Consider the following 13,531-nt stretch of genomic DNA (forward strand, 5'->3'; position numbering starts at 1 on the left):
AGGAGAGGAGAGGAGAGGAGAGGAGAGGAGAGGAGAGGAGAGGAGAGGAGAGGAGAGGAGAGGAGAGGAGGAGGTGGTGACCCACAGAGCCTGTGCCTCCTTTCATCAAGACCACTTGTCTCCTTTGAAGCTCAGTAACCCCGTTAGAGGAGGAGCTCCAGGATGATGAAGACGAGCAGATGACCATCATCACTGGAATAATTCAGTTATTGTGAGACTGTTTGTGTCTGAAGTCACAGATCAACGTTTCTAATGACATGTCAGTTTAATTCGGTTCAAAGAGATTCATATTGTTGTGATGGTTCATAGTTAGACGTGATTGATTGACGGCGTGAGACGTGATTGATTGACAGCGTGATAAGTGATTGATTGACAGCGTGAGGTTGGAACACGCCAACTGTTTTATAGAAATCTGTTTTATGTTTCTGAAGTCTGAAGGAAACAGAATCAGCAAGTTAAATCGGAGGAAAGAGGAAATAGGGATTTACAGTGATTACTTCCTCATGAAGTGATCGGATCATTCAGAGCAGAAAGTTCTGCCAAACACTCCATTTCTTCCCCACAGATCATTTTCCATTTGAGATGTTTGTTCATCGAAGCTGATCACTCTTCACTTCACATCGTGTTCGTGAGCTCGCTGTCAGTCCGACGCCCAAAACGCCGCAATCAGTGACGCTCAGCGCTTCAAGGCCTGAAGATGCAAATGGCCGACGGCTCGCCTTCATCCCGACTGGAACAGATCTCCATTATCTGAAGCTAATGGGGCAGAGAGGAGGGAGAAGATGGGACGGCAGCTCCGATCTATGGAGCCACCGCTGATTAAAGGAACCACCTCTGACCTGTGATGTCAGACTTCACTTCCTGGAGCAGCAGCTGTCGCTGCAGACAGAACAACGAATTCACAGGAAGTCGAGTCCGATTCTTCTTCTGGGTTCGGACAGACAGCAGCGTCGCAGAGTTCCTCAGATACTCCAAATATATGACATCTTTATTAGTCAAACAGTGGCTAAAAGCCACACACCTTTCTAGAGCACCTAAAACACACCTGATGCAGTGATTGGTGCTGAGGTTGGAGGGAAAGTGGGCGGGGCTCAACTGATCAGGTCATTCAGGTCAGTGGTTGGTGGAGAGAGGAGTGTCAGCAGGTATTTAACACTCGGTCACCTCCTCACAAAATGAGCCTCATTTTAATTCTCCGTCTGGTAGAAATGTATTCCGCATTTGTAAATGTCTGAACACTCCGGTTTGTAATTCCCAACCTGAACCGTCAGACCCGATCACGTAAACACCTGACGTGAGCAGGCTCAGTTTCATGAACAAACAGCTGAATATGGACGTATCATATCTACTTCCTCCTTTAAAGAGTGTTCAAACTCTGCAGATGACTGAGCGGTTTGGAGACATTAACGTCCTGCCAGGTGGACAAACCTGTTGGTTTCTGTCATTTTGAGACATAAACAGATTTTGTTTTGACCTTTGACTCCGCCTTTGACTCCGCCCCCCCATGAAGACGGACAGGTCCTAGAGATGCTCAGCAGCAGAGGACTGTCTGAAGGTGTGTTGGCGCTGCTCCACGTTTCAGTCCAACCAAAAGAAGTTTGCATTAATTTAGTCAGAGCGTCCCTGAGAAGACGGGAGGATGAAAGGAAGCGTTGGGACGATTCATAAGACTCTTTTATTGGACAATTTAAAGGTCAGACGTGGAATCAGTTGGACCTCAGTGAGGAAACATGGCAGCACCAACACACGGTTTCCTGGACGACAGCTGATCATCATTAGTGACGTTGTCCTGACGATAAAAAGATGTCCTGCTTCAAACAGACTCCTGCGTCTCCTTCTCTCCTCCTCCGGATCTCCAGTGATGAACCCGTCACCGATCACAGCAGGAGGTCAACGGTCCTGTTGGACCTCCAGAACATCTCAGGAGACCCACAATCCATCTGGTTCTAATTTGACCCTCAGGGGTCAAAGGTCGGCAACACTGCAGCATATTGTAATCATCTGATTATTACAGCGCCACCCATGGGTGCAGTACCTTCTTCAACCTGCCTGCCAATTATGGTGCTTTTTGGCCTCTTGTTTGTTTGTTTTTAGTTTTATTTGGTTTAATTTAGTTTAATTTCATTTATTTAATTCAATTCAACTCTTAGCAATTTGAATTTAATTTAATTTACTCCTCCGCCTCCTCTGAGTGTGATGTCATCATCAGTAATATTCAGTGACTCCATGACGTCGTTGGAGAAATAGTTATGCTGAACAACCACCTGCCTGCAGCCTCTGACTCAGACTCACACTGCCCTCTGCTGGTCACTCTGTGCAGCATGCTGTCGTTCTGATGTTCTCCCTGAGATGAAGAGCTCAGGACCCGAAGGTCCGGTACCTCTGTTAGAGGCTGTTTCACCCACATCAGGTCTGATCTGTATCAGTAAGTTTTACTACATTTTATTAATCCAGGTCTGTTTTCACTTCGTGTCCGTGAGTCCAGTTGAACTTCCAGTGACATCATCACCTGCATGAAGGTCAGAGGTCATCTGTGCGAGTCTCTCCATGCTGCCTGTTGGGTTTCTTCATGTTTTCAGACATCTCAACTCCTCCTACTGTCACAGTCACCTGCCAATCATCACTTTAACAGACACAACACATTTCTTCTGACAGGACTGAAAAACAACATGATGAATATTGGTGCGGATGAGAGAGAAACAAACAGCTGTTCCATATTCATCACTTCACTCAGTGAAGCGACTGTGGACAAACTAATGGATGACATCATTTCAATAAACATACACACTCAGCTTCTCCACATCATTTCAGGGGAAATCTATTTTCCCTTCATATTTAACTGAAACATGAGGTTGTAGTTGTCGTGGAAACGGGTCAGTAGCTCCTGTCTTTGGGGTCGTGACCTTTGTCTAGTTTTAACGTGTTCACATGTTAACGCCTTCATTTACAATGTTAAAGTGTAAATAAAATCAGAATGTGATGATTGGAAATCATGTACAGTGAACCCTCGTTTTTCGCGGGGGTTACGTTCCAAATAGAAACCGTGATAGGTGAAATCCGTGAAGTAGTAACCTTTATTTTTTTTACAATTATTATACAATGAAATACTCCATAATACATTGAAACCAAAGAACAAAACCTTTTTACAAGCCCAAGCATTTGTTTAACAAATAAAAGTACTGTATAAATGTTTTTTTTACAAATAACTACTGTACTGTAAAATAATAATTTTAATCATCAATACGAACTGAAGGCTTCAAATTGCTGAGATCGGCACCGTCCCACTGCGACCCGAGTCATTGGATTAGAACGGGAGGAAATGAAAAATGATTATGAAAACAAATACAAAGTACAGTAGGACAAATAGTGACTCGTGTATTTCACTGCTCTTCTGACTGAGCCGCTGCATCCTGACTCCGCTCTGCAGCGGTTCTTTCTTCTAAAGCCGGCGGTGCAGGTGTGGTTTTTCAAGAGAAGAACATAGTTATCGGTAGTTGTTGTCGCTCTTTTTTCTTCTGGGCAAAAAGATTCTTATAAACCGACATGCCACCATCGATTATTTTTAATTTGGCAAGCTGTTTTACGTACGTGTACATATTAAACCGCAACGTTATTGACAAACAGGTAGAGAAGAAGCGGAGAGACTGTTTAGCCAATCAGAATGCAGAACACAATGCACGATGCAAATCCGTGAAGCAGCGAGACCGTGAAAGGTGAACCGTGTTATAGCGAGGGTTCACTGTAAACTCATAATTAACTGAAAACAGACCAAAGAGATGTTGAATATTTATATATTTTATTGTTTTATGAAAAATATCTGCTCATTTTGAATTTGATGGCAGCAACACTTCTCTAAAAGAACCACCATCAGGTCTCTATCAGGTCTCCGCCGCGTCTCCACCACGTCTCCATTGTGTCTCCATCGTGTCTCCACTGTGTCTCCACCGTGTCTCCATCGTGTCTCCACTGTGTCTCCATCGGGTCTCCACCGTGTCTCCACCGTGTCTCCACCGTGTCTCCACCGTGTCTCCATCGTGTCTCCACATCAGACTATTTACTGAGTCAAACAGAGGAATTCTGGGTAAGATCTTTCAAGCTGCAGGTGAGTGTCTGTGGCTGAAGAACCAGTCTGGTGGATCCACATCAGCGTTCTGATTGGTTGGACTGCTGGAGGTCCGACTTGAGGTTCTTATCAGTGAGATCTTGTTCTGACAATTTTGTTCTGGTCTCTGACAGACGAGGAGGTCGTCCTCTCTGGATCTTCAGCTGCTGTCTGATGTTGATGATGTCTGAGACTGGATCCTGGTCTCTTGTGGGTCCTTTGATTGGATCCTGGTCTCTGGTGGGTCCTTTGATTGGATCCTGGTCTCTGGTGAGTCCTTTAGTTGAATCCTGATCTCTGGTGGGTCCTTGGACTTGATCCTGGTCTCTGGTGGGTCCTTTGGTTGGATCCTGGTCTTTGGTAGGTCCTTGGAATTGATCCTGGTCTCTGGTGGGTCCTTTGGTTGGATCCTGGTCTCTGATAGGTCATTGGACTTGGTCCTGGTCTCTGTTGGGTCCTTGGACTTGATCCTGGTCTCTAGTGGGTCCTTTAAATTGATCGTGGTCTCTGTTGGGTCCTTGGACTTGATCCTGGTCTCTGTTGGGTTCTTGGACTGGATCATAGTCTCTGAGGAGCCTGGTTGAATGCGGTGTCCAGAATCCAGATGCAGCTGTTTCTGCAGCTCCTCAGCGCTGTGGGCCAACATGAGGCTAACCTTCCTCTGGTGGGCAAGAGCCTCGTCTTTGTCGTTGAGCTGCAGCAGGAAACAGGAAAAAGGAAGTCACGTGATGACGGATCAGGAAGTTCAGCTCCACCACAGACAGTCTGGGGAACTTCAGGAGGGCCTGGTTCTACCCGCAAGGTTCTACATGTCTGATTCTACCTTCCTAACCCTCGGGGATTAATAAAGTAACTACCTAACCTAACCAAACCTAACCTGGTTCTACCTGTCTGGTTCTACTTGGTTCTTCCTGTCATGTTCCTCCTGTCTGATTCTTCCCATCTGGTTCTACCTGGTTATTCCTGGTTCTTCCTGTCTGGTTCTACCTGCCTGGTTCTATCCACCAGGTTGTACCTGTCTAGTTCCCCCTTCCTGGTTCTACCTTTCTGGTTCTTCCTGTCTGGTTATTTCTATCTGACTCTTACTATCTGATTCTACCTGGTTCTTCCTGTCTGGTTCTTCCTGTCTGGCTCCACCTGCCTGGTTCTTCCTGTCTGGTTTTACCTTCCTAGTTCTACCTACCTGGTTCTACCTGTCGGGTTCTACCAGGTTATACATGCCTGGTTCTTCCTGTCTGGTTCCACCTGTCTGGTTCTTCCTAGCTAGTTCTACCTGTCTGGTTCTACCTGGTTCTTCCTGTCTGTTTTTTCCTGTCAGGTTCTTGTCTGATTCTTCTATCTGGTTCTATCTGCCTGGTTATACATGCCTGGTTCTTCCTGTCTGATTTTACCTGCCTGGTTCCACCTGTCTGGTTCTACCTGCCTGGTTCTACCCCCCTGGTTCTACCTGCTACCTATCTGGTTGTACCTTCCTGGTTCTACCTGGTTCTTCCTTTCTGGTTCGTCCTGTCTCATTCTTCCTGTCTGGTTCTTTCTATCCGATTCTTCCTATCTGATTCTACCTGGTTCTTGCTGTCTGGCTACACCTGCCTGGTACTTCCCGTCTGGTTTTACCTTCCTGGTTCTACCTACCTAGTTCTTCCTGTCTGGTTCTTCCTCTCTAGTTCTACTTGACTAATTCTACCTGTATGGTCCTACCTGCCATGTTCTTCCTGTATGGTTCTACCTGTCTGGTTCTTCCTGTCTGATTTTACCTGCCTGGTTCTTCCTGTCTAGTTCTACTTGTCTAGTTCTACCTGTCTGGTCCTGCCTGCCATGTTCTTCCTGTCTGGTTCCACCTGTCTGGTTCTACCTGTCTGGTTCTACCTGGTTATACATGCCTGGTTCTTCCTGTCTGATTTTACCTGCCTGGTTCCACCTGTCTGGTTCTTCCTGTCTGGTTCTACCTGGTTAATCATGCCTGTTTCTTCCTGTCTGGTTTTACCTGCCTGGTTCTACCCCCTGGTTCTACCTGCTACCTATCTGGTTCTACCTTCCTGGTTCTACCTGTCTTGTTCTACCTGGTTCTTCCTTTCTGGTTCTTTCTATCTGGTTCTACCTGGTTCTTCCTGTCTGGTTCTACCTTCCTGGTTTTACCTACCTGGTTCTTCCTGCCTGGTTCCACCTGTCTGGTTCTATCTGCCTGGTTCTTCCTGTCTGGTGGTACCTGTCTGGTTCTACTTGTCTGGTTGTACCTGTCTGGTTCTTCCTAGCTAATTCTACATGTTAGGTTCTACCTGGTTCTTCCTGTCTGTTTCTACCTGCCTGGTTCTTCCTGTCTGGTTCTATCTGCCTGGTTCTTCCTGTCTGGTGGTACCTGTCTGGTTCTACTTGTCTGGTTGTACCTGTCTGGTTCTTCCTAGCTAATTCTACGTGTCTGGTTCTACCTGGTTCTTCCTGTCTGTTTCTACCTGCCTGGTTCTTCCTGCCTGGTTCCACCTGCCTGGTTCGTCCTGCCTGGTTCCACCTGTCTGGTTCTATCTGCCTGGTTCTTCCTGTCTGGTGGTACCTGTCTGGTTCTTCCTAGCTAATTCTACATGTCTGGTTCTACCTGGTTCTTCCTGTCTGGTTCTACCTGCCTGGTTCTTCCTGCCTGGTTCCACCTGTCTGGTTCTTCCTGCCTGGTTCCATCTGCCTGGTTCTTCCTGTCTGCTTCTACCTGTCTGGTTCTACCTTTCTCAGCTCTGTGATATTTTAAACCTGGAAATACCATGTGAAGCACATTGTAGCTATTTTTTAAGCACTGTATGAATACATGTCATGAATATCAATATTATGAATATTAATATGCATGTTGTAGATGATGGTTGAAAGTGTGGGAGGAGCCTCACCAGGTCCAGTAATCTGTAGAGAGTCTCTGAGAGGTCATCAGACATCTTCACCTCCAAACTGGACGGCAGCAGACTCCTCAGTTTCTGGTTGACTCTGGTGAAAGGACTCCTGCTGCAACCTGCAGGGAGACAGCAGCTCTACTGAAGAGGAGTCCAGTTGGATGTAGCTTGCTGTGCTAACAGCCGTGCTAATAGCCATGCTAAGACAGACTTGCCTTCGGCCTTCCAGGTGTGTGATTTGAGGATGCTGGTCTCAGCCAGCAGCAGGAAGTGTTCACTCCGTTTCTTCAGCTGCTGTTCGAAGGCGATGCGGAACGCGTCTCCAACCATCACAGCCTCGTCTCTCCTGGACCGCTGAGCCTCCAGCTGAGAGACACGCAACACTTTCATGTGCTTGTTCATCACAGTAACCTGCACATGTTTCTAGAAGCACCATCAATGATGATGAAGTTCTCATGAAGAACACAGACAGAGAGCAGACAGAGGAAGTGGGCGGAGCCTGGTCCAGGTGAAGAGGGTGGGTGGAGTTTACCTCCTGCTGCAGCTGGACCAGCTGCTTTCTGCTGGCAGCAGCAATACGGCTGCAGGGACATGCTTCAGGTCCACCGGGACAGCAGCAGGCTCCCAGCACGGCCAGCTGGGGGGACACAGAGGACACGTCAAGCTTTCCTGAGGTCACGTGATCCACATGTCTGCTGGACCCTGTTCACAAGGAAGACTGAGTGGACGTCTGTCTCACCTCCAGGACACTGCAGTCTCTCTCTGGGCTTAACTGAGGTCTGCTGGTCTGGAAAACTCTCTGTTCCTTCAGGGACAACAAGGAGAGGAGCTCCGAGTGGTGCTGAGTGAGAGCTGCACGCACGCACACACACACACACACACACACACACACACACACACACACACACACACAGAGAGACACACACAGAGACACACACACACACACACACACACACAGAGAGACACACACAGAGACACACACACACACACACACACAGAGACACACACACACACACACACACACACACACACACACACACACGCTCACAAACACACACACACAGAGACACACAGAGACACACACACACACACACAAACAGACACACACACACAGACACACACACACAAAGACAAAAACACACACACACAGACAAACACACACACACACACAGACACCATCATCACCGTTTTCATCACCATCTTCATCAATATCACCATCTTCATCATCATCATCATCACAATCTTCATCATCATCACATCACAATCTTCATCATCACCATCTTCATCATCTTCATCATCACCATCATCATCATTACCAAAGTGTTCTCCTCTGAGCTGCTGGATTTCAGCCTCCATCTCCTCCAGGTGTTCAGTCAGTGTCTGGTTCTCCCTCAGTACTCTGATCACAGCAACGACAACAACAGCAAAGACAACGACGACAACGATGACGACAACAACAACAACAAGTGTCCAGTTAGAACCCCACCAGTGACAGCAGCTGGGATTGGAGGACATGCAGACGTCATGTGACCTGTTGATGACCTGTTATATTTCTGCTCCCAGGACTGATCACTCTTCTTCATCTGGACCTGCAGGAAGCTGAGATCCCACTGAAGACTGTTCACCTCCTGCAGGAGCAGAGGAGCAGGACAGGAGGAGGTCAGGAGGAGGAGGAGGACAGGAGGAGGAAGATGACAGGAGGAGGTCTCGTTCTCCAGCAGCTTCGTCACACAGGAAACAGACGGCTGCTTTTATTTTGAAGGTCCAGAGTTCAGGTTAAATAAATTATAAATGTATTACTTGATGGACATTCAACAACATTAAACAGCTGTTTGTTTATATTTCATATTCATGTCCTCTCCATCTATAGAACTTATCATAGGGGCGGAGCATCTGGAAGGCCCCGCCCACCAGGAACATGAGACCTCCTGCTGCCTTCATACCTGTCTGCTCCTGTCTCTGATGACCAGGAAGATCCCTGGGTGTTGATTGGATCCCAGACAGGAAGTTACCTTCTCCAGAGCTCTGGCTGTCTCCTCACTCTTCTGCAGAAGACTGTTGGTGTGACTGGTGGCTTTCTGCAGGATGGCCTGAGGAGGAGGAGGAGGAGGAGGAGGAGAAGGGGGAGGGAGAGGAGGAGGAGAAGGAGGGGGGGTAGCTCAACAGGGGTCTGGGGTCACATGATCGTTCACCTCCTCAGGGGGGACAGGAGGCCTTCACCTAGGCTGCTGGAGATCAGGTGTGTGTGTGTATCCACGTGTAGGTAGGTAGTAGTTACTTTATTAATCCCCAATTAATCAGACATTTATTCACTCCAGCAGCATACAGGAAGCAATAGATAATAATAGAATAATAAAAAGCAATGTGTGTGTGTGTGTGTGTGTGTGTGTGTGTGTGTGTGTGTGTGTGTGTGTGTGTCTCTGTGTGTGTACCTTCCCCTGCAGGATCTTCAGAGCTTCATATTTCCCCTTCAGGTACTGATGAGTAACATCTAGCTCACAGCACAGAGCATCTATGACCTGTCAACACAGCAGAGGTCAGAGGTCATCTATGACCTGTCAACACAGCAGAGGTCAGAGGTCATCTATGACCTGTCAACGAGGTGTTCTGATGACATCATGTTTCAAGAGGGGTGGAGCTTCACTGTCTAAGACCGATGAAGGCGTCAGGTCAGGAGACACCAGCTGAGTTTTCAGAGTCAGAGTGTCAATACCGAGTTCTACTGGGACCTCCTGAGGGGAACATCCACTGTGGAACACCTGAACTGTGTCGCCATGACAACACACCACTCAACGCGTTGAAAACAAGCGAGTTTCTCACCACAACAATGAAATCGTAGCTCCGCCCCCAAACTCACCTGATCTGTCTGATTCCTTCTGTTCAACAATAATTAGACATCAAATCTGATGTTTCAGACAAATAAACCATCACCTCCTCATGTTCTCCCTTCCTCCTGCTCCTCCTCATTTTCTACCTTCCTCCTCCTCATGTTCAACCTTCCTCCTTCTCCCCCTCATGTTCTACCTTCCCCCTTCTTCTCCTCCTCACGTTCTACCATCCTCTTCCTCATGTTCTCCCTTCCTCCCCTTCCTCCTCAAGTTCAACCCTCCTCCTGCTCCTCCTCATGTTCTACCTTCCTCCTCCTCCTCCTCATATTCTACCTTCTTCCTCCTCGTGTTAAACATTCCTCCTCCTCATTTTCTACCTTCCTCCCCTTCCTCCTATGTTCTACCTTCCTCCTGCTCATGTTCTACCTTCCTCCCCCTCATGTTCTACCTTCCTCCTGGTCCTCCTCATGTTCAACCTTCCTCCTCCCCCTCATGTTCTACCTTCCTCTTCACGTTCTACCTTCCTCTTCCTCCTCCTCGTGTTCTACCTTCTTCCTGCTCCTCATGTTCAACCTTCCTCCTCCTCAAGTTCTACCTTCCTCCTCCTCCTCATGTTCTACCTTCCTCCTCCTCAAGTTCTACCTTCCTCCTTCTCCTCAAGTTCTACCTTCCTTCTCCTCCTCATGTTCTGCCTTCCTCCTCCTCATGTCCTACCTTCCTCTTCCTCCTACTCATGTTCTACCTTCCTCCTCCTCATGTCCTACCTTCCTCTTCCTCCTCCTCATGTTCTACCTTCCTCTTCCTCCTCCTCATGTTCTACCTTCCTCCCCCTTATGTTCTACCTTCCTCCTCCTCAAGTTCTACCTTCCTTCTCCTCCTCGTCATGTTCTACCTTCCTCCTCCTCAAGTTCTACCTTCCTTCTCCTCCTCCTCATGTTATACCTTCCTTCTTCTTCAAGTTCTACCTTCCTTCTCCTCATGTTCTACCTTCCTCCTCCTCATGTTCAACCATCGTCCTCCTCATGTTTTCTTACCTCCGCTGCTTCCTGTAGTTTCTCCTTCAGTTCCTCTCTGGTCAGGTCAGCCAGACAGTCTGCTGAGTCACACAGTGTCATCATGCATTTGTGTGTGTGTGTGTGTGTGTGTGTGTGTGTGTGTGTGTGTGTGTGTGTGTGTGTGTGTGTGTGTGTGTGTGTGTGTGTGTGTGTGTAAAAACATCATCGCTGAAATAATGGAACCACCTGGATAGAGTTAGTTTAAAGATGTTTTCTAACTAACAATACAAATGTTCCAACATGTCCACCTTATTATACAATGATATATTCCGTCATTGTTGGAAGTGTTCAGATTCATGTGTTCAGTAAAGGTGGAGACCAGATCTGTCCTACCAAGGTGTGTCTGCCTCCAGCTGCTCCTCAGCAGGACGCCCTCTGACCTTTCTGCTGCTCGGACCCGCATCCCGTTCCCCAGGACCCTCATCCCGTCCCCCAGGATCCCCATCTCGTCTCCCAGGACCCCAATCCCGTCCCCTAGGTCTCCGTCCATCATGTCATCGTCCAGGCTGCCAGGCTCAATGACCTCCTGCATCCTGGATGAGAATCTGTTATGAATGAAAAACATGAATAAACATTAGAGAGCAGTTAAACCGACAATAATCTTGCAGTATGAAGACGGAGAACATTATTTTAGAGACCGACTGAAGACAGGCGAGAGACTAAAGACAGGCAAGAGACTAAAGACAGGTTAGAGACTGAAGACAGGTGAAAGACTGAAGACAGGCGAAAGACTGAAGACAGGCGAGAGACTGAAGACAGGTGAAAGACTGAAGACAGGTTACTACCTGAAGTGCAGACCGGTGTGACACCTTGAGGAGATCAGTTATCTCTGAACACTTCTTCATAAACCACATACAGAATGACAGCAGACACCTGTCTATTAGAAATTCATCACTTTACAGTTAAAGCTCTAAAACCTCAGACTTCAGTTTGTGGTCAAGTTATTATGTAATAACAATAACTTTATTTTAGAAGCCACTGTTCAAAAATTGCTTCACAAACCAGGACAGAGCTGGAAAACTCACTCACATTAACAATCCCAGAAAACATAAAAACATGGATATAAATAGCTAATGATCCTTCCTGTTTTATAATGACGTCATCTTACCTGCAGCTGTGAAGCAGTTTTGTTTGTTTGTTTTCTCCTTCTTCTTCGGTGCTTCCGTCTCCTCCGACTCGAACACTGACGTCACATATCAAAGTTTAGATAAAAACTGTTAACATGAAGTCACATCTACATTTAGTTTAACATGTTCCGACCTGTGCTGCGTTCAGGGACAGTTCCTCCCTCCACCTCCGTCCAATATGAAAAACCTGCAGCAGCGCCAAACTGGGGGCGGGAACACCAACTACGTCCGGTCTGGCCCTTCAAAATAAAGGCACGAAGCAGCAACTAACTTAGTAAACAACAAGATATGAGACAGATGGAAACAACACATCACTACACAGAAATTCAAATTCAAATTCAAAACGTTATAATATATTTTTAAACTGCATGTGTGATAGGTGTCTGAGGAGGAAGGAGGAAGGAGCACCTGAGACAGGTGTCTGAGGAGGAAGGAGGAAGGAGCACCTGAGACAGGTGTGGTGACTTCTGCAGAGTCAACATGATACAAACTGCTGAGTAAATATTGGATAAAGAACCACATCCTGTTCAGGTAGATTTTATTCATATTTACATTCACATGTTGCCCAGGATGAGTTTTAACTTCTTATTTAACAGAAACAGAAAAACTAAAGGTCACTGAGCACAAAGACAAACTGGAACTTGAATAAATACTGAGTCACTTTGATTCAGTCACAAGAATCGAGCTCCTCTGGAACAACGAGGCAGCAACAGGTGACCCCTGAACACAGAGTCATGTGACAAACCTTCTAACATGTCAGAGCTGCTGCTGGAGTCACATGACTCTGATCTTCGTCCTGCTGGAGTCACATGACTCTGATCTTCCTCCTGCTGGAGTCACATGAGTCAGCCTCAGTCGCTGGTGTAGTCCTCAATGAGAAGCTCCTCTTCCTCCACAACGACCTGCTGAGCAGTGAGCTGAGGCTGACTGGCTGGAAGACCCCCCTCTTCTCCCCCCACACCTCCCTCCTCCTCTTCCTCACTGTCCGTCTGCAGCTGCCCCGGCTCCTTGTCTGTCAAAGTCTCCAGGTTGGACCTGAGGACACAGCAGAGGACAGAGAGTTGGTGTGTGTGCTGCCACCATCCAGTACAACTGGAATGGCAACATTTATAAACCAGTGATCACATTTCCAGGAACCGACTACATCTCTAACATCTCCATCTCATCTACTATCTGTATCATCTCTACTATAAATATCATCTCTACTATCTGTATCATCTCTACTATCTGTATCATCTCTACTATAAATATCATCTCTACTATAAGTATCATCTCTACTATAAATATCATCTCTACTATCTGTATTATCTCTACTATAAATATCATCTCTACTATCTGTATCATCTCTACTATAAATATCATCTCTACTATAAAATATATCATCTCTACTATCTGTATCATCTCTACTATAAATATCATCTACTATAAATATCATCTCTACTAAATATCATCTCTACTATCTGTATATCTCTACTATAATAAATATCATCTCTACTATCTGTATCATCTCTACTATAAATATCATCTCTACTATAAATATCATCTCTAC

General features: G+C 46.6%; 1 protein-coding gene across 4 annotated transcripts; it reads right to left on the reverse strand.

Annotated features, from left to right (window-relative positions):
- Positions 1 to 3,790: 3,790 nt before the first annotated feature.
- On the reverse strand, positions 3,791 to 12,939 carry ccdc125 (coiled-coil domain containing 125). 4 transcript variants are annotated; one of them, XM_069688758.1, is made up of 13 exons: positions 12,391 to 12,939; positions 11,964 to 12,221; positions 11,189 to 11,400; positions 10,835 to 10,893; positions 9,405 to 9,491; positions 8,985 to 9,062; positions 8,515 to 8,600; positions 8,289 to 8,371; positions 7,712 to 7,824; positions 7,505 to 7,609; positions 7,188 to 7,338; positions 6,973 to 7,091; positions 3,791 to 4,796 (listed from the first exon to the last, which is right to left on the reverse strand). In XM_069688758.1, exons 3-13 carry the CDS (start codon positions 11,385 to 11,387, stop codon positions 4,263 to 4,265), a joined length of 1,614 nt encoding a protein of 537 aa, XP_069544859.1. In that variant the 5' UTR covers positions 11,388 to 11,400; positions 11,964 to 12,221; positions 12,391 to 12,939; the 3' UTR covers positions 3,791 to 4,262. The 4 variants fall into 4 exon arrangements, with proteins under 4 accessions (XP_069544859.1, XP_069544860.1, XP_069544858.1 ...); XM_069688759.1 differs by having other exon boundaries at positions 11,964 to 12,038; positions 12,116 to 12,939; XM_069688757.1 differs by having other exon boundaries at positions 11,964 to 12,939.
- Positions 12,940 to 13,531: the final 592 nt, after the last annotated feature.

This window comes from Brachyistius frenatus, unplaced genomic scaffold (assembly GCF_029030835.1).
Source record: "Brachyistius frenatus isolate BFR_SWC_R1_liver_20210118 unplaced genomic scaffold, ASM2903083v1 Contig_712, whole genome shotgun sequence".
Lineage (NCBI taxonomy): Eukaryota > Metazoa > Chordata > Actinopteri > Embiotocidae > Brachyistius > Brachyistius frenatus.